Here is a 23187-nt window from a genome sequence, read left to right on the forward strand (position 1 = left end):
CGGATCTTGCACATGCAAACTGCACGTTGGAGTTGATGGTGAGCATCGTCCCAGACCCTCTCGCTCACTCGGAAACCAGTAGTCGACCGCAGGTACTTCCGACGGTTCCCATGACCAGGGGAATAGCGGTGGCTGGTAACCGAGTACGCACTGGAAGGGAGTGAGTCCAGTAGAAGCTTGTCGTAGGGAATTTTGGGCGTACTCGGCCCAGCCAATAAACTGGTTCCAAGAGTCCTGGTGGCTATGGCAGAAGGTTCGTAGGAAGCGACCAATCTCCTGGATCGAGACGGGGGTAGCTGCAGCCTGGAGCAATGGGCGTGCTGAAATGAGGCATTCCGAAAGGTGAATCAGTACAACAAAATCTACCCCTAACCCTACCCCCACACCCTGACAGACAGCTTTGTCGACCAATCATTAAGACCTTTCTCCACGCCCCTACCTTTTGGCACACCCTAACCTTTCGCCACGCCCATTGCTCAAGCCTGCAGTTATCCCTACTTGCCTGGATCTTCCTCTCCGTCTGCGGATGGTAGCCTGATGATAGACTTACGGTCACACCTAGGAGTTTAAAGAAGCCTCTCCATACTCTGGAGATGAATTGTGAGCCTCGATCAGACACAATGTCTTCTGGAATGCCGAAGTATCTGAAGACGTATAAGACGAATAATAACTCGGCCGTCTCCATGGCTGTAGGTAGACCTCTGAGGGGAAGAAGTCAAAAAGACTTAGAAAATCGGTCTACAATCACCAATACACGTGTTACCGTCTGATGCAGGCAGGTCGGTGATGAAATCTACCCCTAGGTGTGACCATGGACGGTTGGGAACGGGCAGCGGGAGGAGTTTGCCTGCTGGTAAATGGCGAGGGCTTTTGGAAACGGCGCATTCCGCACAGCCCAGGACGAACCTTCTCACATCCCTGGCCATGTTAGGCCACCAGTATCGATCCTTCAGCAGCGAGAGGGTGCTGTTGGCCCCTGGGTGGGGCCCCTCAGGAGCATGGATACGGGATAAGGCGTCGGCCTTTACATTTCTGGGCCCTGGGCGATACGTGATAGAGAAATTGAACCGGGTAAAAAAAGAGTGCCCAGCGGGCCTGGCGGGGATTGAGCCGTTTGGCATCTCGCAGGTATTGTAAGTTTTTATGGTCAGTGAGGACTGTAAAGGGGTGTTGTGCACCTTCCAGCCAATGCCTCCATTCTTCGAGGGCTAGCTTGATTGCCAGAAGTTCCCGATTGCCGATGTCATAATTTCTCTCCGCTGGGCTGAGTTTCTTGGAAAAGGCGGCACATGGATGGAGTTTGGCTGGAGTCCCCTGCTGCTGAGAGAGAACTGCTCCTACCCATGAAGTGGAGGCGTCGACCTCTACAATAAAGGGTCTTTGGGGATCTGGATGCACGAGGATTGGAGCATGGGTGAAGGCTTCCTTCAACTTCTCAAAGGCTTCCGTGGCGGCTGGTGTCCTATTGCGTAGAAGGTTGGTAAGGGGACTGGTTATGGCATTGTAACCTTGGATGAATCTTTTATAGAAATTGGCGAAACCTAGAAATCGTTGGAGTTCCTTAATACTGGTAGGTACTGGCCAGGTGTGGATAGCATCCACCTTCCCCTCGTCCATTCGGATGCCACCACTGTCGATGATGTATCCCAAGAACTGTACTGAGGGTTGATGGAATGAACATTTCTCGGCTTTGAGGAACAGATGGAACTCCTTCAGACGTTGTAAGACCTCCGCAACGTGGTGGCGATGTTCGGCCAAGCTCCGAGAGTAAATGAGGATGTCATCGATGTACACTAGGACGAACCGGTGTAGATACTCTCGGAGCACCTCGTGCATGAAATCCTGGAATACGGAGGGGGCGTTGACAAGGCCATACGGTATAACCAAATATTCATAGTGGCTGGTGGGTGTTACAAAGGCTGTCTTCCACGCGTCCCCCTCGCGTATCTGGATGAGGTTATACGCGCTGCGGAGGTCTAACTTTGTGAAAATGGTGGCACCACGAAGATGTTCTAGGGCAGCTGGGACGAGAAGAAGAGGGTAACGGAATTTAACTGTTATGTTGTTTAGTGCCCGGTAATCGATGCAAGGCCGCAAGCCTCCATCTTTCTTGCCCACAAAGAAAAAACTTGAAGCAGCAGGGGAGGTGGAAGGGCAGATGTAGCCTTGCTTAAGAGCCTCACTGACATACTCCTCCATGGCCTTCTGTTCTGGAAGTGACGGGGTAGATTTTACCCTTGGGCACTGGCTCACCTGGTATGAGATCGATCGCGCAGTCCCATGGCCGATGAGGAGGTAATTGAGAGGCCTTCTTCAGTCAGAATACGTCTCTGAAGGGGGCATAACAGGTGGGTATGTCGACGGATTGCTTCTCAACTGGACTCTCTATGGACGTTGAATTCACTGGGATTGCCTGAACAGGTCGGTTGAGTGGTTGCGGGATTCCAGGGAAACAGTGATTGCCCCACTTCAGGACTTCTCCGGTGCGCCAATAGATCTGTGGTTCATGTTGTACAAACCATGGACACCCGAGAATGATGTAGGTGTGCGCTCCCTCCAGAACCAGTAGGTGAATGCTCTCCTCATGTAACTGACCTATTCTTAATTGAATGGGACCGGCGCTGAATGTGACTGTGCTTCGTCCGATGGGCTTTCCGTTTATCGAGTGGATTTGGTAGACTGTCTGGTTGGCAATGGTCGAGAGCTTGAGTTGGCGGCAGAGGCTCCCTGATATGAAGTTCCCGGCGGACCCAGAATCAAGGAGGGCCTGGACTGGAATGGATATGTTGGGGGTAGTAAGCATGACTACAGTTGTGAGCGGCTTCATATTTTGAGTGATGGGTTGATTGACACTCACCAAAAGTTGAGGAGGGCGAACAGGGCATGTGGATCTTATATGCCCACTATTTCCACAATAAAGGCACAATCCATTCCTCAGTCGCCTCTGCCGCTCAGAGTCAGACAGATGAGTGTTGTCAGTTTGCATGGGTTCATGGATAGGTTCTGGAGGGAGACTTGCCTCTGGGTGGCGGACGGGAGGAGAACAACGGGTTAATGATGGCTGCTCAGCAAAACAAGACTGTATGCGCGTAGAGCATCGCATAGTTTGTTGAATAAAGCTTTCCAAACCGCAGGAGTCATCATAACTGGCAAGCTGCAAGCGCAATCTAGGTTCCAAACCTTGCCGAAAGGTGGTGAGATGGGCACTCTCATTCCATCCGCTGGCCGCCGCCAGGGTCCTAAACTGGAGGGCATAATCACAGATGGATCTGGTACCCTGGCGGAGATGGTAGAGTTGATCGCTGATGGAAGGATCACCATTTAATCGACCAAAAACCAAAAACGGAAGTGGGTTGTGAAACTATTATACAATTAGGTGAAGGGACCAGACTGTGAAAAAATAGTTTCAGCCCATTGGAGTGCTTTACCAGTTAAGAGGGATATGATGAAGGCTATTTTAGATTTTTCGGTGGGATACAGATGCGGTTGCATATCAATGTTCAGCGAACACTGCAGGAGGAACCCGTTGCACTCCTCCGCCACGCCAGAGAAGGGCGCTGGTCTGGCCATGGGACTGGAGATCATCTATCTATTTCTGTTTCTACTGCCGAAGAAACAGTGGTACTGGTGACTGAGGTGATCCAGGGTGCTGGTGGTGTTGATGGAACAAGAACTCGTCGGAGGTGGTCCACGAGTTCCTGAAAGGGATCGGGATTGCTCATGCTGCACCTTCGGTGTGGGTCCGGTCTTCTGTTAGGGAAGCAGACTTCACACAAAGGATTAATACAAAGTAGTGATGTTTATTGACAGCAGAGCAATTCAACGGATGATGAGACGGTGAGTATGGAATGCAGATATACTTCGGATGAAGAGATGAGTGGATAACTTGACTGACTTGTCTTGACAGGAACTCGTGGATGAAGAGAGGACCACACACCTCACTGTTTGAAGACAGCTTTCTTGACTGGAGAACCAGGAGATGGACAAACACAACGCTTGGAGAGATCACAAGAGGTAAGTACACAGGCAGGTAGGTAACAGGTAAGTCGCTGAGATAGCATACAGGAGTCCACTTCGTAGAAACGAGACCGGACGTTTGAGTGCAGTGAGGTGTGTGGCTTTATGGTGAGGGGTGATGAGTTTCAGATTGTGTGCAGGTGTGCTTCATTAGAATTCCGATGATGGTGTTCGCTGTGATTGGCTAGTTTGGGAGCCTGGTCGATCTGTGACAAATATGTACACAACTTTTATTTTGGATGCAATTTATGGTAGGTCTGCACAATTAATCGAATTTCTAATTGCGATTACGATTATGGATGCCACGGTTACATAATAGTTCAAAGCCGCGATTAAAAAAAAAAAAAAAATTTAGAAATGCCCACTTGCATTATTCTGTGTGCTTAAGAGGTGTTTGCAGCGCAGGATTTAACAAACTCAAACTGGATAAAAGACATTTTGTCTAACTGATAGTCGTTGTCACTCTGTTGTGCATGATAGATATGTTAAACGCCAAATGTGTCAAAAGCAGAACAAAATAGCGCTACTCGTTTGAACTGCGCCACACTGACCGTTTATCCACTCGCCTCAAAAGAAAACAGCGCATGCGTTTATTAGTGACCAGTCACGATCAAAGTAAGAAGCACAGAAATCCAGTAAGAAGCACAGAGTTCAGTGCAGGGTTCTCCAGAACAAATCACATCTCTTTTATTTTAAAGCCAAATAAATCGGAGCTGTTATTCTCATCAACACTGATGCAGAAAGCAGCAGAAACAGTGCAACAATGATCCAGTTAGAAGACGTTTCAATCCACAAATCACCCACATTTACCATAGTTTTACTGTAGTAACAGTAACAGTAACAATGGCACGGTGGCAGAAAAGTAGGATATTCATATTGAGTATTATTATATTAATAATATACTAAATATGTTAAAGGAGTAATGGAATATAATTACATTATTGTGTTAATTATTTTATCATTTGATGTGGATTTGTAATTGACAATGTCTTTAGGCTACTGTTTTTCAATGCAAACACCATAGAAACCATATAGTTAGGCTATTTTTTTTTACCATAGTTATGAGGTGCTGTACTTTTGGTTATGTATAAAAGATGAGGCTGTTACAGTTTTCACAATGGTACTGTCAAATTTACATCTGCATCCCAACTCAAGCTCCTGCTACTCTGAACTCAAGCTCCTGTTCTAATGTGCATTTCTAAGAGACAAAACTTGTAATATTACATGTTCAGTGCTACCAAATCAGGTGCTGGTGCCACTGCTTTCGAATGCTAGTCTGGAGCCCTGATATTGTAAATTGTACTGTAATGTTACTGTAATTAGAAATTGTGTCTGTTTAATTGTAAATGAAATACCTAGCTTTAGTAGACCATTTTTTCTCTTAGTTTTAGTATAACATTATTATACTATGCATACTTTTACCTTTTTTTGTTTAAAGAAGAAACCAAACCAATGTATAGTTGACATTTGAGGCTCAATGCTATAGAAAAGCAATAAAAGTTCAGGTTTTCAGTTTTCAGCCTTTTTTTAAATATATATATTTTATATAAAAATATGGCATGCAGCTTCAAACAATGGTATAAATCTGTTCAAAACAATCGTTATTAATAATCGCAATTACAATCTCAAGGGAATAATCGGCAATTATGATTGTCATAATCGTGCAGCCCTAATTTATGGCAATAGATAGATAGATAGATAGATAGATAGATAGATAGATAGATAGATAGATAGATAGATAGATAGATAGATAGATAGATAGATAGATAGATAGATAGATAGATAGATAGATAGATAGATAGATAGATAGATAGATAGATAGATAGATAGATAGATAGATAGATAGATAGATACTCACTAAGCTAATTGCAGTGCATAATGGAAAATCTGCCCAAAACAAGATATCTTAAAGGCACCATAATTAAGTCGCCTATCTTTTTTAACACTCTTGTGATGCAGCTGACTTTGATTTGGCAGAGAACAAGTGGTTTTGTTTGCATTAGGTTTGGATACATTTTGAATATACTGTAGGTCCATAAAGAACATGTGGGCATTACATGAAAGTACATGCGAGACACCCTCCCCTTACATTCCCCATCGGTCCACTTCAAATAAATAAAGCCATAGAAGAGACACAGCTTCTGAGATTGCAGCTTTGTTCTTTCCTGAAGCGTTAATCAATACAGTCAAGGATGCAGAATGTACAAAAAAGCTTAAATATAACAGCTGTTAATTCTTTATTCATCAGTCTGGTGCTAGAGCATTATTATGAAATGAACATCACAGGCTTGCCATTGTTTTGCTGTGTTTCTGTGCATTTGTGTATCTAACAGCCAGCTACAGGTATTGTACATCACCAGAAAGAGAGAGACATTAATTTGAATTATTTTTATATTTGGATGCAACGCAATTGAATATTAATCTCACAGCGAACCTCTTTACTTATTTCATGCATATCTATAGAGCAAAAAATTGTGGAAAAAGGTGCAACGGGTTTGGCATGTTCCAGCAACCCCTAGTAATAATTCACAGCTGGACTTTACAGGAGTGAGCAGGATGTTTATGGCGGCTGCCAGTGCAGCTTCAATAAAAACTGATTTGGTTGAGAGACCCAGAGCTGCTGTGCCAGATCTCTACATGGCCCAGATGGAGAGACATTCCCGTTCTTGAGGTGGTGCAGTGCCAGAGTTATACAAGTTCGAAGAAACTGTTGAAAACCCTTTATATCAAAAAGATGAACTGCATCAACCAAGACTAGCAGCAAACCCATTGTTTAACACAATAGTTTGGAGAGAGAAAGAGATGGGAAGTAACTTGAGCAGTGCCTAATATGCCAAAAAACCTTTCGTTGGTTAGTGATCATTGTGTATCCTGTCCATAAAGTGCTTTTATATTTACTGTCATGAACCACAGAATCAGCCCACACACAGGACCCCAATAATAACTGACCCTAATCTCTTATTGTCAGTGGGACATCTCTATACAACACCTTGTGTGGGTGTTTTCAGGCTGTTCACAGCAGAAATGGATACTCAAGTCTGAGGCTCGTTCGCAGAGTGCCAACAAGCACCAAATTCAAATGGTTGTCAGGTATTTTTGGATCAGTGTATTAACCCTATTGTTAGTTTAATTCGAAACTTTGGATGGAAACATAGCTTGTGATTCAATTCTGACCATTCTTTAGAAAGCAAAATTATTCATTTCTTTCATTACAACACAAGTTGTTAATAAAACAACGATTAATAAGGAATATGTTTTACAAGAAAATACTATTTTAGACTTTAAATGTCATGTTTTAATCTATTTGTTATTTGCTTTTTCTTTGTAATTGTTGGTGAAATTAGCAATTTCTAAGTGAAAATTGGTTTCTATACCAAATTTGTTTCAGTGACTTACTATTTTGTGATGAATTTCCCAGTTTGATGCTTTAGGAGACACTTTAATCTAAAGTTCCTTACAAATAAGGAACATCACAAGCAATTTCTAATAACTATAATTGTTTTGAATTATAATGGATTTGTGACAAGCGACTTGACTTAGTCTGTGACAGAGACTCTATGGCAGAGACTTGTGAACTTCTCTGGTGCACAGCATTGAAACACAGTACTGAATATCCTTGAGGGAAACATGAGGCCAAGCAAAGAGATGAAGCATAGTCAACAGGATATCAGCTTTCTCAAACTCTTTTCGTAGTCCTGACTAACAGAAACGCCTGTTCATCTAATTGTAGCTGTCCTGAGCTCTAATGCAAAAACGCCAGTGTTTCAGTAAACGTGTTCAGGTTACACTTCCTGTCAGAATCCTAACTAAGATCAATATGAATGGCCACATTAAGCAGCTAATAATTGCTGAGCAAGACAATTCACCCTCCAACTTTAACAAACTTACTATTCTCCATGAAGGTGCATCATGGAGGTAATAGCAGTCAAAACAGATCGAATAATCCCATACGTTTTACGTCATGTTTATGAGAAGCTGGGTTATGGGCTTGATGCCTCTTAGATGACTCAGTTTGATGGGTATTGTTAAAACTGCAGCATCTTTGTTCAGGATGCTTCTGTATGCAATCTGCTGTACAGGCACTTTCCATCCTCATTATTTGATGGCACACCCTTCAGCTCTACACAGCTTTGTGGGTTTGGGGCTTTAGTAACAGATCCTCTTCAGCTATGGGATCACAAGAAAAAGGGAGGCAGAAAATCTGCCATGTGAAAGAGGAGAGGCATGCCTCGTTTAGTGAAAAAGTAGCCAAAAGGGTTGGGCAGAATTGAATTGTACTGAATTGTACAATGGTTGCCAGTAGGCAGGCAACTTGATGGTATGGTTAAAGCTTATTAGGTTTTCCACAGTTAAAGGGATTGTTTACCCAAAAATGAACACTCTGTCATCATTTATGTCATTTCAAACCTGTATGACTTTCTTTCTTCTGAGGAACATTGTTTTTGTGCATTCAATGAAGTAATAAGGTTTGGAACAACATGAGTAAACGATGACAGAATTGTCATTTTTGGGTGCCTTTATATGTCTAAAACATTAATGGCCTTACTGAAGGTCATATGGTACTTTCTTTGTCTTTCAGTGCTATGGCAAAAGAAACATGTTTATTGTGCCATTAATCATGAGATATTCAGACCAAATAACCACTGGAATATATTTGCTTGGCAGTGTTTGAATTAAAATGGTCCTTTCCATAAATCAATAAAGAAGCGGTCATGAGAGACAAAGAATGATCATACTGTCACTGTAGAGCGAGAGTTCTGCCACCTGATCAGTGAGGAGCTGGAGCAATGAAGACAAAGAGAATAGCAGCCATTGCTGGATTAATAAAGGGAATATGAAAGGGATAGTTCACCCAAAAATTTAAATTCATTTACTCTCCCTCATGTCTTTCCAAACTGGTATGACTTTTTCTTCTGTGGAACATTCTGTGTATCTACTTTTGTCTGGATCCGACTTTGAACTTTTGCAACATTCTTCAAAATATATTTTGTGTTCCACAGAAAAAAAAGAAGGTCATACAAGCTCAAAACAGCATGAGGGTAAATGCTGATAAAATTTTATTTTTGGGTAAAGTATCTCTTGGATTGAACATGACGGTCAATGTTTGGCTATCTGCTACTCCTATCAGTTTAGACAGATGAATCTTGTTCCATGCCGATTTTCTCATGTCCCAGCTTTGGTCTGCAGGCTTGTCAATAATGGAGTGATAACAAATAGCTATTAATTTGTCTCACTGTGCTATACAAACTACTCACAATCATACGTTATGTCAAAATTAGCCATTTTGTAGTTTTGCATACATAGCATTTGATTATATATACATACACGGGGAAGTCGTGGCCTAATGGTTAGAGAGTTGGACTCGTGATCCAAAGGTTGCGGGTTCGAGTCTCCGGCCGGCAGGAATTGTAGGTGGGGTGAGTGAATGTACAGCGCTCTCTCCACCCTCAATACCAAGACTGAGGTGTCCTTGAGCAAGGCACCGAACCCCCAACTGCTCCCCGGGCGCTGCAGCATAAAATGGCTGCCCACTGCTCCGGGTGTATGTTCACGGTGTGTGTGTGTTCACTGCTGTGTGTGTGCACGTTGGATGGGTTAAATGCAGAGCACGAATTCCGAGTATGGGTCACCATACTTGGCTGAATGTCACTTCACTTCATACACACTACTGTTCAAATGTTAAGTATCTATGAGATTTTTGAATGTTTTTGAGTATCTTATGCTCACTAAGGCTGTATTTATTTGATCAGAAAAAAAGTAAAAAACTCAATACTGTGAAATATTATTACAGTATTATGCAAAGCAGAATTTTCAGCAGCCATTACTTCAGTCTTCAGTGTCAAATGTATCATTGGTTTGGGTCAAACAGATCTACCATATGGAAATGAAGTACACATTCCCGGCTTTTTCTGATGCCCTTACAACTGCAGTCTTCTAAGAGAACTGATATGCATTGAGAGCAGAGGGACCACGTTCTCTTCTCATGCAAGATGGTCTGCTTCTTTTCATGAGTTGCATAAATTTGGTTGTATTCAGTCACGCCACTCATCCAGAGAAATACTATGATTGAATGTGCACCAGACAGAGAGTCTATTGAAAGAAGTAATGGGGTAATTATGTAGGAATCTGATGGATACTAAATTAAAATCCTTTTCAATGTTATTACATATATTTTTCAAAACGCCTGGCTAATTTATTTCTAGATGTGTTTGACTTAATTTTCCATAATTTCATTGTCTCCATAATGACAGTAAATCCTATCGTTTTATACATTCAGCAGGATGAAATTCATATGAGTAATGTTCATTTGCATTGCCATAGTCTGTTTTAAGGAAATCAATTCAAACCTTCACTGGCACAAATGGCAAAAAGCCTATAAGAGAGGAAGAGGTTATTAAATACAAAAAAAGAGCGCTGTCAGCAGTTATTGTTTGGAAGTGCAATTTGATTTTCAATCTCATTTCACATCATTGACATGGTTGCCAGGGCTGTACGGTTCATGAATCCCAACCAGCTGCCACACAAGGAAAAGACAGCGAGAGACAAACAGAAAGAACGCTTCATGTTTGTATAGAGAGAGACTGTTTTCCACATTAGATAATAAAACTCTGCTATGAGATGAGCATGTAAACACTGAGAAACACAAATCAAATATCCTAAATCCCCTTCATCTCACGCTATGAGAAATATGTTGGCCTTGTCAGAAAACACATAAACAGCTTGATGACTGCTGGAGGCAAAAATGTCATTTAAAGCTTGTGCATGCTGTGTACAGCTCATAAGCGTTGGTAATTACAAATGTCTGGATGGTTGATTACAAATCATTCAGCATCAATAACTCTGTCAAGTGTGACAAAAAGGATGAAAATTCATAGGAAAAAGCCCAAAATTCAAAACACTCTGGTGCAGCATTAAAGAAATGCATAAAAAATTTTGAATATCCACTTGATTCAAAGCTTATTCACACAAATTGTCTTGATTAGGAAAGGAAAGGAGGCAAATTGTTACAATTAAAGAGCCGTTCACACAATTTTTCCATTCCACTACAACACTTTTTCATAGTTTTCTATGTAAATGTGCTAAACAGAAGTATTTGACTATTGACCAATGTCTCGCCTTTTTCAAATCAAAAATGTTTTCTGTGTGATCGGTCCCTAAAAGTGCAATAAAGTACAATATCTATAAAAAATAAATTAGCATTAAATAAACCTATTCTTAGCAAGCATTCAGTCTTGAGTAGAAACTTCAGTAATCAATTATGTTTGTTCTATTCGAGTAAATGTGAGTACATATGAGAAACTCTTCACCTTTTTATGTGCTGTTATGATAGTTTAGCTGCCATTTTTAAAAATCTGTGTCTAAAATTAGTATTTTTATGGTGTTTCAGTCATAAACAGTTCTTGAACGAATCTGTTCTTGAACTAATACTTGTTTAACTTAAAGTGTCAACCAATTTATTGGTGAGTGAACCTCTTTATGGGTTTATGGTAAATAGAATTAACCTGTTAGCGTTCACCAGAGCGACCTCGCACTGAACGCTCTTTGTTTGCATGTGTCATTGTTTTTTAATAGAATAAATGAAACGGGACAAAGTTAATCTTGTCAAACTATATATCATTCTGAGGGTCTAAGCCTCAAGCATCGACGACAGATCGCTGTTTTTCGATGGAAAGCTTATAAGGAATTAGTGGCACAAATTTGCTACATTTGTGTAAGCAGTACACATCCAAACACGCAGAGTAAAAAAGCAGTACGTACCTTTATCATTGTAATAACGAGCCACAAACGCGTCCAGGTTATTTTCACCTGCGAGGCCACAAATGGCAGTGAAGGTTAACAGGTTAAAAGAATAGATTTAAAATCCCTGTTACAGCTCTTATGTAATTTGTAGTTTGATTGAGGTAATGAATGCAATTGACTTTCAATTCCCAATGAATCAAAGATTCAATTTGTTTTCAAATCCACGCAACTATTGCTCCCTAAAAGACAGTGCAGTTTTCTATTGAGCGAAAACAGTTGAATAAATATCACTCCTCTATTGCATTCATGTATGAAAGGACATGCTGTGTTCTGCATCATAATTTTTGAAACGTGACGGGCTGAGAAGGTCATAACTCATAAAGCTCTATCTGTATGTCATTGACCTTGTCATAACAAAAGATTAGTTTTATTAACTACATGTCATTAAACAGGTTAAAAGCAGAGCACTGCACAATACAGCATAACTGTTCATATTTTCACATCTAACGCTGTTGATATCTAATGCGGTATTTGTAAACGACACCGCTGCCTATGTTTTTTTTTAACTGGTCACAATGTGCTTGCACTGCAGTATTGTGTGAGCTTGCGTGACCGTAGCATTTCAGGTCACCTAAAGTCACGTCATCTGTCACTGCTGAGATTAAGGACATACAATGACCCACACACACACACACACACACACAGAAAGACTCGAACACCCACACACAGCAGAAGAGTACAGACTGAATAGACCGTGAGAGTGTATTGGCTGTCAAACATATATAATACAAATCCTTTGGAGTGGATTTTGGAGAGAAGCCTAGCGAGAGGAAGAGGAAATCCTTTATTCTAATGGGCTGGGTTGACAGCTCTATGCTGTCAGTCCCTAAGGACTGATCCCCCGTTGTGGATGTGTGCTTCAGTGTTTGTGATGTATGAAGCCTATAGTTATCATTTCCTGAGTCCAATATTGTGGGAATGTGTATGGGAGGGGAACGCAACCACCCCCCTCCCTCTCTTTTAAGACTGTGCCTGCATTCATCAGTGGATTTATCACATATTATATATCTGTAGCTCACTTCAGCTCCTTTTCTCTGTCTCCTTATAAGCCATTCAAGTTCTTTTTATGGAAAAACATTTATGTTCACGTCCAAACAAGTCTGATTTGGAGCACGCTTCAGTGTTACTGTGCTGATCTGAACTATAATGAAATGTTTATCTGCGAACACAGGGAGGTGTGGCACAAAAGGATGAATGCAGGGTCTAAAATGATTTTTGTACCTTCCAACGAAAGATGCATTGAGGATTGTTTTTACAAGCATTGAAATTATGGCATGTTTTATTACAAATGAAGGAAAACAGCTTAAAATAAGGACCAAAAATATTTAATAATAATAAAATAATTTAAAAAAGCATTTTGCATCATCCTTATTATCATCATTATTGTGCAATATTTTTGTTCTTATGACTGTGGTATGTAATTTTTTCCCTTGCATATTTGTAACAACATGTCCATTGTATAATTCTCAGCTTTATATGCTACATCATATATATATAAAAAATGGTTAACAAAAATGGTTACAGGTCAAGACAAGTGAGTTGCAACATTGGTATTTCTTTGATTTGACTCTCTCTCACATCAGTGAAGGTCAGACAATCATTATTTTAATTCAGTATGAATTCTGTCTCATGTCGCCTGGAAATTATACAATATTATGTTCTCTTCCAAATACGAAGAAATGAGACAAACAGCTAAATAATACCAGTGTCATACAGACAAATGTGTGACTAATATTAAATTATAATATTTAAAATAATAAATAAATCAGTTTGCATTATTATTATTCTTATTAATACATTTGTCCCCATATAATTTGTGTTATTTAGCTATTTTTCCCATGCATCTGAGTAACAGCACTCTACTGTATAATTCACAGCATTATATGCTATATCATATGCAATCGCACATATAAATAGACACTTTGAGCATCCTAGGTAATCCTAAGAGGAGAAAAATTGTTACAGGATGTGTGAGTTGCAGCAGCTGTATGTCTTTGATTCGAATCTCTCACATCTGTGAAGGTCAGACGATCATTTTTTGAATTCAAAGTTAAATCCGGTCTTATGTTGCAGTTCCTGTTAAAGTCACCGGCAAACTGACGAGTATCTCCATATTATTTAGCTGCAATCTGACATGCATTTGGTACAGTGAGTATTCATTTTACACCCGCCCGCATCGTTCTTTCATTCTCAGTTTATTAATGGCTCAGTCTTGGCTCGGTTTCTTACAGATTAATAAATAGTGGCTTGTGTGTTTTACTGCTAATGTATGTAAATTGAAGGCAGAGCCACAGAGGGAAATTACTTGGCAGTTGTTGATGGTAAAACATCAAATACCAGTTTTATGTCTTATTAGACATTGATTTTTCTTCTGGATTGAAACCCATCAACCCTGTACTCTTTATTAATTACACTCATGAGATTTCATGCAGCTTAATTGCTTGGCTGTTGGACATGCACAGCCATATACACATATAGCCCCTAGTCATCATTTACTCAAACAGTCTCAAGCTCCTGAAAGCTTTCCGTCTCTTGCTTCCAGAACACACATAGTCAAACATCCAGCAGTCACGTGCCTCCTTCCATTGTCACTGTTACAATAGCAGCTCCCAGACATTGCTGGAATTTCACGGCACCACTGGAGTATCAAATACACCACTGGAGCCCCAAATCCCTCCGGCTCCGGTAATTATTTGAGGTCATATCAATATGCCAGCGCTGTCGGGAACTGGCTAAAGTGTGCATTACGTCAGCCTGTTAGGGGTCAGCAGTTCACAATCTCCAGTGTAAACTACCAGCTCAACATACAATGATTTTAAAAGTTACCAAAACCATTTCAACATACTAAATACTAATTTTGCCACATCAAAAACATGCTAGAGAACATTATTAAACTTTAATGAAAGTTAAATATTAAAATATATATGTATTTTAATTATTAAACTGATTTAAACAAAGTAAATATAGACATTTTTGATACATTACATTAAAAAATACACTATTTAGAACAGCCAGTATACTATATGCCAATATTAATGACATAAAAAGCAACAGGTCTAACATCTGAATTTTTTTAACTGTAAAAATTGGCAGGATGTTTGCTGAAATAACATACCGTACTTGTTTGGCATGCAGAGAGTGTTCATTAAAAGCATGTTGAAGAAGATCTTCAAGCCATCTTTTCAGCCTCTTCTTGAAGACATTTCAGGGGATGATCTCTGGAGAGAAGTCAGCTAATGTAAATTTCATTATAAAGTTGTCCTGCTTTTCACCTCGTCAGTCGTTTGATCGATGCCTCCAACTGCTGGTCTTTTCGAGCAGAGCTGCATCAGCTTCAGATGGATCTGCTCTGTAAACATACACGGATCAGTGCGTTCATTAATTTCTTTTGGGTAAAAGACACTCATCAATAAATCAATAGACTCCACATCCACTGGATATTTTCAAATATCAATTGGACTGGCTAATTCCCTTAAAGCACGCTCCAGAGGTTAGCCAATGGCAGGCATCGCTTCAGAGTGCCATTAAAGGTCCCTAGACAGCAGTTTAAGCAGATAGTCTTTTACACAGAGCTCATAGTGTTGTTTAACTAGCAGCCCACTCTTTATTAAAGAGCCCAGAGATGGTCAGAAAGGGTTCATCTTGTAACAAACCCTCATTCTGCTGCAACGGCACTTTCATTAATTGATAAAAGGTTATGGTCCAATCGACTCATTAGCTTCATTTCTAAAAAGAACTGAATACACAGAACTACCCAAAGATCATTTTTATTGCTCTTTCACAGCTCAGGAGATTTAAGTGTTTTAGATGTATCTTCAAAAAAATAAAGAAACAAATTAGACAGTTGTTGTTATACATAATGAATATAACGCTATAAAAGTAATAGATCTGATAATCTAGTCTTGGAATGAGTCTTGATGAGAAATGCTGTTGTAAAATCTCTAGCCTCTGATTGCAAATTTGGGTATTTTGGACAATTTGAACAGTTGGAAACAGAAAAATAAAAGAAAGACAGGAACAAATACAGGAAGGAAAGAAGGTGGAAAAAAGAAGTACAAGTAGAAAAGAAAGAAAAAGGAAGGGAGGAAGAAGAAAAGAATAAAGGAGGGAAGGCCAAAAGAAAAGGAGGAGGAAGGAAGAGTTTGGGGAATTAAAAAGAAAGACAAATCAAAAAGGCAAGGTGAAAGCGAGAATGTGAAGATGGGAGAGATGGGCAGAAAGACAGCAGCAGACACGGAGAAAGAGAGAGCGGGAGATCAATTATGGAGGTTGAGTCCTCGTATGATTTGATTTGCTGCAGTGGCATGTGTTTTTATTGGATTGGAACAGTTGGCGGAAAGCTGTGAGATTATTAAGCATCTGCCAGAAAAGCTCCAGGTCTCTGCCATCAGCACTTTCTGTGTCTGCAGCACTCCCAATCTCTCAGGCCACTTAAGGAAGCGACTCACTTATTATTCCTGCACCCAAAGAGCAATAAACAACAGAGTGCTCTGCTGCCTGAGCATGAGGCCACATAGACACACACACACACACACACACTGTTGCTCGTTATTTCACGTCACACTGGAGTTCTCTGAAGTGCACATGGCCAGGCTCTCGGTCCAAGTAGCCTCTGGCTCACAATAGACACTGAGGAATGTAAGCTGAGCTCATTATACACACAATCACAGCACTGACAAAAAATACGATGGCATTACAGACGATGGACATAATGTGTGTTTTTTGGGGGGGGGAGATGTCTTTGAATTACTAAAGGAACAGTTCACCCAAAAATGAAAATGTGCTGAGAATTTACTCACCCCCAGACAACCCAAGATGGAGATCAGTTTGTTTGTTTGTTTTTTTAAAACAGATTTGGAGAAATTTTGCATGTTATCACTTGGATTCTCTGCAGTGAATGGGTGCCGTCAGAATGAGAGTCCAAACAGCTGATAAAAACATCACAATAATCCACAAGAAATCTACTCAGCTCTAGTCCATCAATTAACATCTTGTGAAGTTAAAAGATGCGTGTTTGTAAGAAACAAATTCAACATTAAGGCATTTTAACTTTAATTTACAATGCTTCTAAATATGAGTTCTATGGGCAGACGTGATGGTTGAAAATATAAAATAGCAGATAATAGCCATGAGTTATTTTAATAATGTACCATAATAAATTACTTAATGTTGCATTATGTCAGGATCAGTGTATCACAAGAAGATATGGGTTAGTTTTATAGACTCTGACATGTTGCAGAACCTGTCCACATGACTGCAACTTCTAATCAACAATTAAACATCCATCTAATAACCTTGAGCCTCATGTCAAGGTGCTTGTCAAACGCAAGTAATGGTTTTTGTAATAGGTGATTAACCTCAAGGATCTGGGCTGCTTTCAAATTTAATCGCATCTAGTCATCTCACGAAAGCCCACAATAAGCACAAATTCCTCATCAAAACACATAATTGCAAAATTCAGCGTTCCATGCACATGCGAGAGCTGCAGCGCATCGGGAAAAAAGTTGAGTTACTGAAGCGGGAAGCAGAGGAGTCGAGAGAAGACTGAGTCATCATTAGGTAAAGAAGAATATCCTCACTTATTACACAGCTCACTGGAGACTTGATTCTGATTGGTCAGTCTTTTATCATATATTTTATATTATACATATATATATATATATATATATATAAAAATACATTTAGCTAAACATTATAACTGACCATTGTCTCTGGCAACCAAATCTTCTACAAAGCTATACTAGTTATCTATCTATCATGTAGCCTATTAAAATAGTTTAAACTTAAATATTTCATGTCCATTTATTCATTTGGTAAATAGTCATATAATTAACAGTATAATAAACATTCAAATGATCATTATTCCAAAATAAACCTAATGTCATCCTATATCAGCACAGTATACAGTACATGCTTGTGTTCTTTCTTTTTGCATTGCTAAAGAGTCTGACAGCATTTGTATTCTTAGGAATGTGTATTAAAACAAAAAGAGAGAGGAAAGGCAAACAGAGTTTTCAGGGTTGTGAACTTATTCATGTGAGTGAAAGCGAAGCATTCACCTGAGGTTGTTTTTTCAAGAGACCCAAATGCTGTGTAGATTGAGAGGAGGGAAACAAAAGGAAAAGTGTACAAGCAGCTGAGGGAAGTTCTTCAGGCAAAAGACCCAACACAAATAAATCCTATTTTAAACTGAGTTTAGTTGCTTTATCTAATTGCAACACTGCAGGATGTCAGCTCTTGGTGGGAAATACATGAAAAAGGGCTGGAAATTGAGTCGGTACGCTTGAGGCAGTTTGTGTGGGATCTGTTGAAGAAATTGAGAGACAATAATAAATGAGAGAAAAATAGCATTCATGTGATTTTATTTTCAGACACACTAGACTGGAGATGAGAATGAACTATGTGAATGAATTATGTAGACATACCGTTCAAAAATGTGGGGTGTTTTTTATTTATTTATTTTTAATTATTCAAGGATTGTCATTAAATTGTCCAAAAGTGACAGTAAAGTTTTTAACATCTTCCACAAAAATATTAAGCAGCACAACTGTTTTCAAAATAACAGCTGCAGACTTGCACTCTCAGACACTTGCGCTTCCGACATTGTAATTTAGTTTCTTTTTTCTTGTCTTCACCACCTGGCTACTGTTGTAAAATGTTGAGCGATTCAAACAAAAAATAATCAATAAATAGAAATAAAATTTAAAAGACGTCAAGTACTGAGAGTGCAAGTGCAAGTCTGCAGCCAGACCCTTCTCAAAAATTCAGCTTTGCCATCACATGAATACATTACATTTTAAAATAGAAAACAGTTATTTTCAATTGTAATACCATTTCACAATATAACTGCTTTTAATCTATTTTTTGATCAAATAAATGCAGCCTTGGTATAAGAATAAGAAACTTCTTTCAAAATCATAAAAAAATCTTACTGAGCCCAAATGGTAGTGTGTTTATATATTACATTCTCAAAAAGGTTTCCCAAACACTCCAGTCATTGGCTCACACCATTGGTTGAGTCACTGTTGCTGTGCGTGGTAGCTCAAACAAACAGAAGTAATACTTTGAAAGTGCAACAGAAACAACACGTTGACGCTTTTCATTGTAAGCAACCTACAAATGGCTTACTTGCAGTTGTCGCTAACAAGCCGGGACAGAAGAATGTATTTTACACACTTCATCTTTAAATCTACTAGGAATAAAATTCTGTCATTTTCCTGAATATCAATTAGTAGCACAGTTACTCTCACACAGACCACATACTGGCTGACATATGGCCTCTAGTTCTGTGAATGCCACACGGGACGACCTCAGCCAGAGGACGTTCACAGAGAGTCCTAAAAGGTCAACAGTTGCCCCACTCTCAGCAAGAGTTCTTTGACATTTACAGCACTTGCATCAGTAAAATCAGCCAGTAGTGTTTGTAACTCTCCCTCTAAATCTCTGCTCGCATAGGTGAGGCGGCCTTTACGAAGGACAACAACTGCCTGAACGCCGCCAAAGCCTGCAACCTGAATGACACGTGTAAGAAGTACCGCTCCTTCTACATTAGTCCCTGCACCAGTAGAGTCTCAACCACTGAGGTGTGTAACAAGCGCAAGTGCCACAAGGCCCTTCGGCAGTTCTTCGACAAGGTGCCACCGAAACACAGCTACGGCATGCTTTTCTGCTCCTGCCCCTCCGGGGATCACACAGCTTGCTCCGAGCGCAGACGTCAGACCATCGTGCCAGCCTGCTCCTATGAGGACAAAGAAAAACCCAACTGTCTCTCCTTACAAGCCTCCTGCAAGACCAACTACATCTGCAGGTATACGATAAAAGACAGCTTGTGTTACGTATCACGGAGTAAGGAGGAAAGTGCTGGAATATTCACTGTACTTTTCAGCGAGTTCATTATTTATCCTGTGGGGTGGATGGTGTCTGAGAAGAGATGACTGCCGGACTGTCACTTGTGTGCTGAGTCTGTTTAATGAGGAGATGTGGCATGTGGATTCTTGTTCATTCCCGTTTCATTTTTTTCAGATCTCGTTTAGCTGACTTCCTTACCAACTGTCAACCTGAGGCGCGCTCGATTTCTGGGTGTCTGAAGGAAAACTATGCTGACTGTCTGCTGGCATATTCAGGTCTTATTGGTGAGTTAACTCACGTCCATAAATTATTTTGGCAGTACAGTACTATATAGGATATTTTATAGCATGGTACTGAAATTCATGTGCTATGGTTTTTGGATGGTGTAGCATGTCATTACCATAGTACCTTAGAGTGCCATAAATCAAAGCTAATTTCAAAAATTGTACTACTATGGTAAATGTACAGAAAAACATGGTTGGTCCATGGTAAATGTCCTCAAAACCTTATTTGATGCAATGAAAGCTCAGCAAACAGCGTTTGACATAGAAATCTTTTCTAAGATTATAAATGCCTTTACTTTCACTTTTGATCAATTTAATGCATCCTTACTGAATAAAAGTAATAAGTATTGTACCCTAGCCTTTTTAATAGTTGTGTATTATTTAAAAAAAAATATCAATAACATTCAAAAACTAAAACCAAAAAAACTAACTGGCTTCATACATCCATTAAAATTACATTGAGGTGCCACTTGGCTTAAAGGGATAGTTCACCAAAAATTAATTTTACCCCATGATTTACTCACCCTAAAGTCATCCTAGATGTATATGACTTTCTTTCTTTCAGATGAATACAATCAGAGTTATATGAAAAAAAATGTCCAATAAAGTGCCTCCATCCAGCTTACACTACACCTACGTCATCCATCATCTGCTGGAATGCCACTCTCAATTAGCAGAAGCTAGAGATAACGGTTTATAACGTTTTAAATATGGATATTTTTCTTACACAAACGCATCGATTCACTTCAGAAGGCCTTTATATTAAACCCCCAGAGTTGTGTGTATTACTTTTTATGATGAATGGATGAACTTTATTCGGACGTCAAAATCTCAACACCCATTCACTGCCATTATAAAGACTGGAAGAGCCAGAACATTTTTAAATATAACTCCAGTTGTATTCCTCTGAAAGAAGAAAGTCATACACACCTAGGATGGCTTGAGGGTGAGTAAATCATGGGGTAATTTTCCTTTTTAGGTGAACTATTCCTTTAAAAATTTGTATCTAATGAAATGACTTTCATACACTTGAGTGTCTAAATTTTTGGGGCCACTGTATTTCACACATTTGAATGTACTTGGACTACTCATCTGTGTTATGTAATGTTAAGGATAAAATAATGTCTTTTGCCTTTCCACACTGTTTGTCTTACCTAGTAAACTATCTATCCAACATGCTTCTTTTGATCAGGAAAGTTTTACACCCTAATGATCCCTAATGCTGTCTATAATTGCTAGGTTTTGAGACACAGCCAATGTCTTGTTAGAATCTCATTTTATAAACGTCCTTGTTTTCAACATATTACCTTTGAACTTTGCTCCTTGCTATGTGTGACACAGGCACGGTGATGACTCCGAACTACCTCCGTGCTCCTGGCATCAGCGTGTCACCTTGGTGTGACTGCAGCAACAGTGGAAACGGAAAAGCAGAGTGTGACAAGTTCACAGAGTTCTTCACTAACAACCGTTGTCTCCGTGAGTACACTTCATTCACAGCTACTGCTGCTGTGCTGCTATATCATTGGTCACATGCCATTCTGCGCTGACTGACAGAATTTGCCCATCAAGACTGACTCTAAAGCTGAGTTCTGCTCTGTTGCATCTTCATGATCATTCACAGTCTGCACCAACAAATCTGATCTCTGCAATTTGTGTTGCTGTGCGGTTCAGGGCAGTCTGACGGCCGAGAGACAGAGAAATCCCTCTTAAATGGGGCGGCTGAGAGGGGGGATTGACATAAAAACGCAATAAAGCATTACTCAGGTGTCCATGGGCCTGGAAGAGTAGGGAAAACGTGCATTATTTTGTCAGGGAGTTATTCAAAAAGAACTGGATGCAGGGAGATAGACAGGGAGCAGATGAGAGGTAGGATTTGTCTACATGAGACAATGGCCTTTAGGATGACAGCCCGGATGATACAGCAGTACCGACACAAGTCACGCCACATCCACACCTCCTTTCTGACGCGTTCTCATCGTTTGTTTACACCTATAGAGAGAGACATAGAGAGAGAGGTGGAGGGAAAGAGAAAACTGTCCAACAAGATGTCAAGGAGTTCAGCAAAATGTTTTCTTAGCTCTTTCTAGTTTGTAATGAACACATGCCATTATTTGTATATCACAGAGGGCCCATTATTGACATTACAGACAGCAGCAGGTCTATTAGGATGCATTTGCACTGAACTAATGCACACGTCACTTATGTTGAAATAAATCAGTTTTGTTTATGCTCAATTAGTAGTTTTTTGACTTGGTTCTGAAATACCAATACTTTTTATTCACCTTGAGTATCCATGGAATGAACAATGAAAGTCATAGAGGTTTAGACCAACATAAGAGTAAATGATGACAGAATTTTCTGTTATGAATGAATTTAAAAAAAATCTGTTCCAAACGTAAGCCTCTATTATATTATCATATTATGTGAAATGCTTTAAATTAAATTACTTTTTGAATAAATCTAACTAATTAAACCAATGGTCGATTACTTCCCTTCTTAGCTTTTGAATCTGGCCACCCATCTAATAATGAACCAATAAGCACAGCAACTAAAGTCATGTGTGAGAGAGTGCGAGAGAAGAATGTTAGCTTGTCTATATGATGTGCAGTATAAAGATCCTCCTATCATGTTACAATCGTACAGCCAAAAAGACCTTGAATTTGCTCCTAAAGAATGAACAGTCAATATACTCCCTCCTTCGCTTAAAGTCTGCTAAGATGTAGAAGTACAGTTGATGTTGCACAGTCTGCCTTGGCTTTTACTCAAGATCTCTCCAGGGTCATATTGTAGTCAAAAAAAAAAAGATCTGTCCTTTAAATCTACTGTATATAAACTATCCAGAATTATGCTTGGAATACACATCCATTCTTATGAGAGCAATGCAGAATGAATGAGGCTTTATGAGTTTTTAACCCTTAAGAAACAGAATGAGCTTGCTTGGCCTTAAGGGAAATTCAACACTCGCTCAATAATAAGGTCAGCCTACCCTCGTCTCTGTCAGTAGACGGTACTTAATACACACGCAGCTTATTCTTTACCTGAGTACCCATCAATAATCTCCCACTTGCCCTTTAGCTTTCTGTGGCAAGAGGTAAATAACAGACTCTGAAGTCAAAATTGCTCTTCAGAATAAAGTCATTTAAAAAAAGCAGTTGAGTCATATTGGCCTCCTCCGTTTTATCACCAGAAAGGTCCCAGAAACTTAGTAAGTAAGTGAAGGTCTTACTGCACTTACACA

The 23187-nt window shown here is 39.8% G+C and overlaps 1 protein-coding gene across 1 annotated transcript in view; it reads left to right on the forward strand.

The window, feature by feature from the left end:
- LOC306852579 (GDNF family receptor alpha-1-like) overlaps positions 1-23187 on the forward strand; it is a 33689-nt gene that overhangs the window by 3718 nt on the left and 6784 nt on the right. The window contains exons 4-6 of the mRNA XM_079389526.1: positions 19273-19624; positions 19840-19949; positions 21291-21425. Of these exons, the coding sequence (XP_079245652.1) occupies positions 19273-19624; positions 19840-19949; positions 21291-21425 (597 nt within the window). The remainder of the gene's footprint in view (positions 1-19272; positions 19625-19839; positions 19950-21290; positions 21426-23187) is intronic.

This window comes from Barbus barbus, assembly GCF_936440315.1.
Source record: "Barbus barbus genome assembly, chromosome: 32".
Classification (NCBI taxonomy): Eukaryota; Metazoa; Chordata; class Actinopteri; order Cypriniformes; family Cyprinidae; genus Barbus; species Barbus barbus.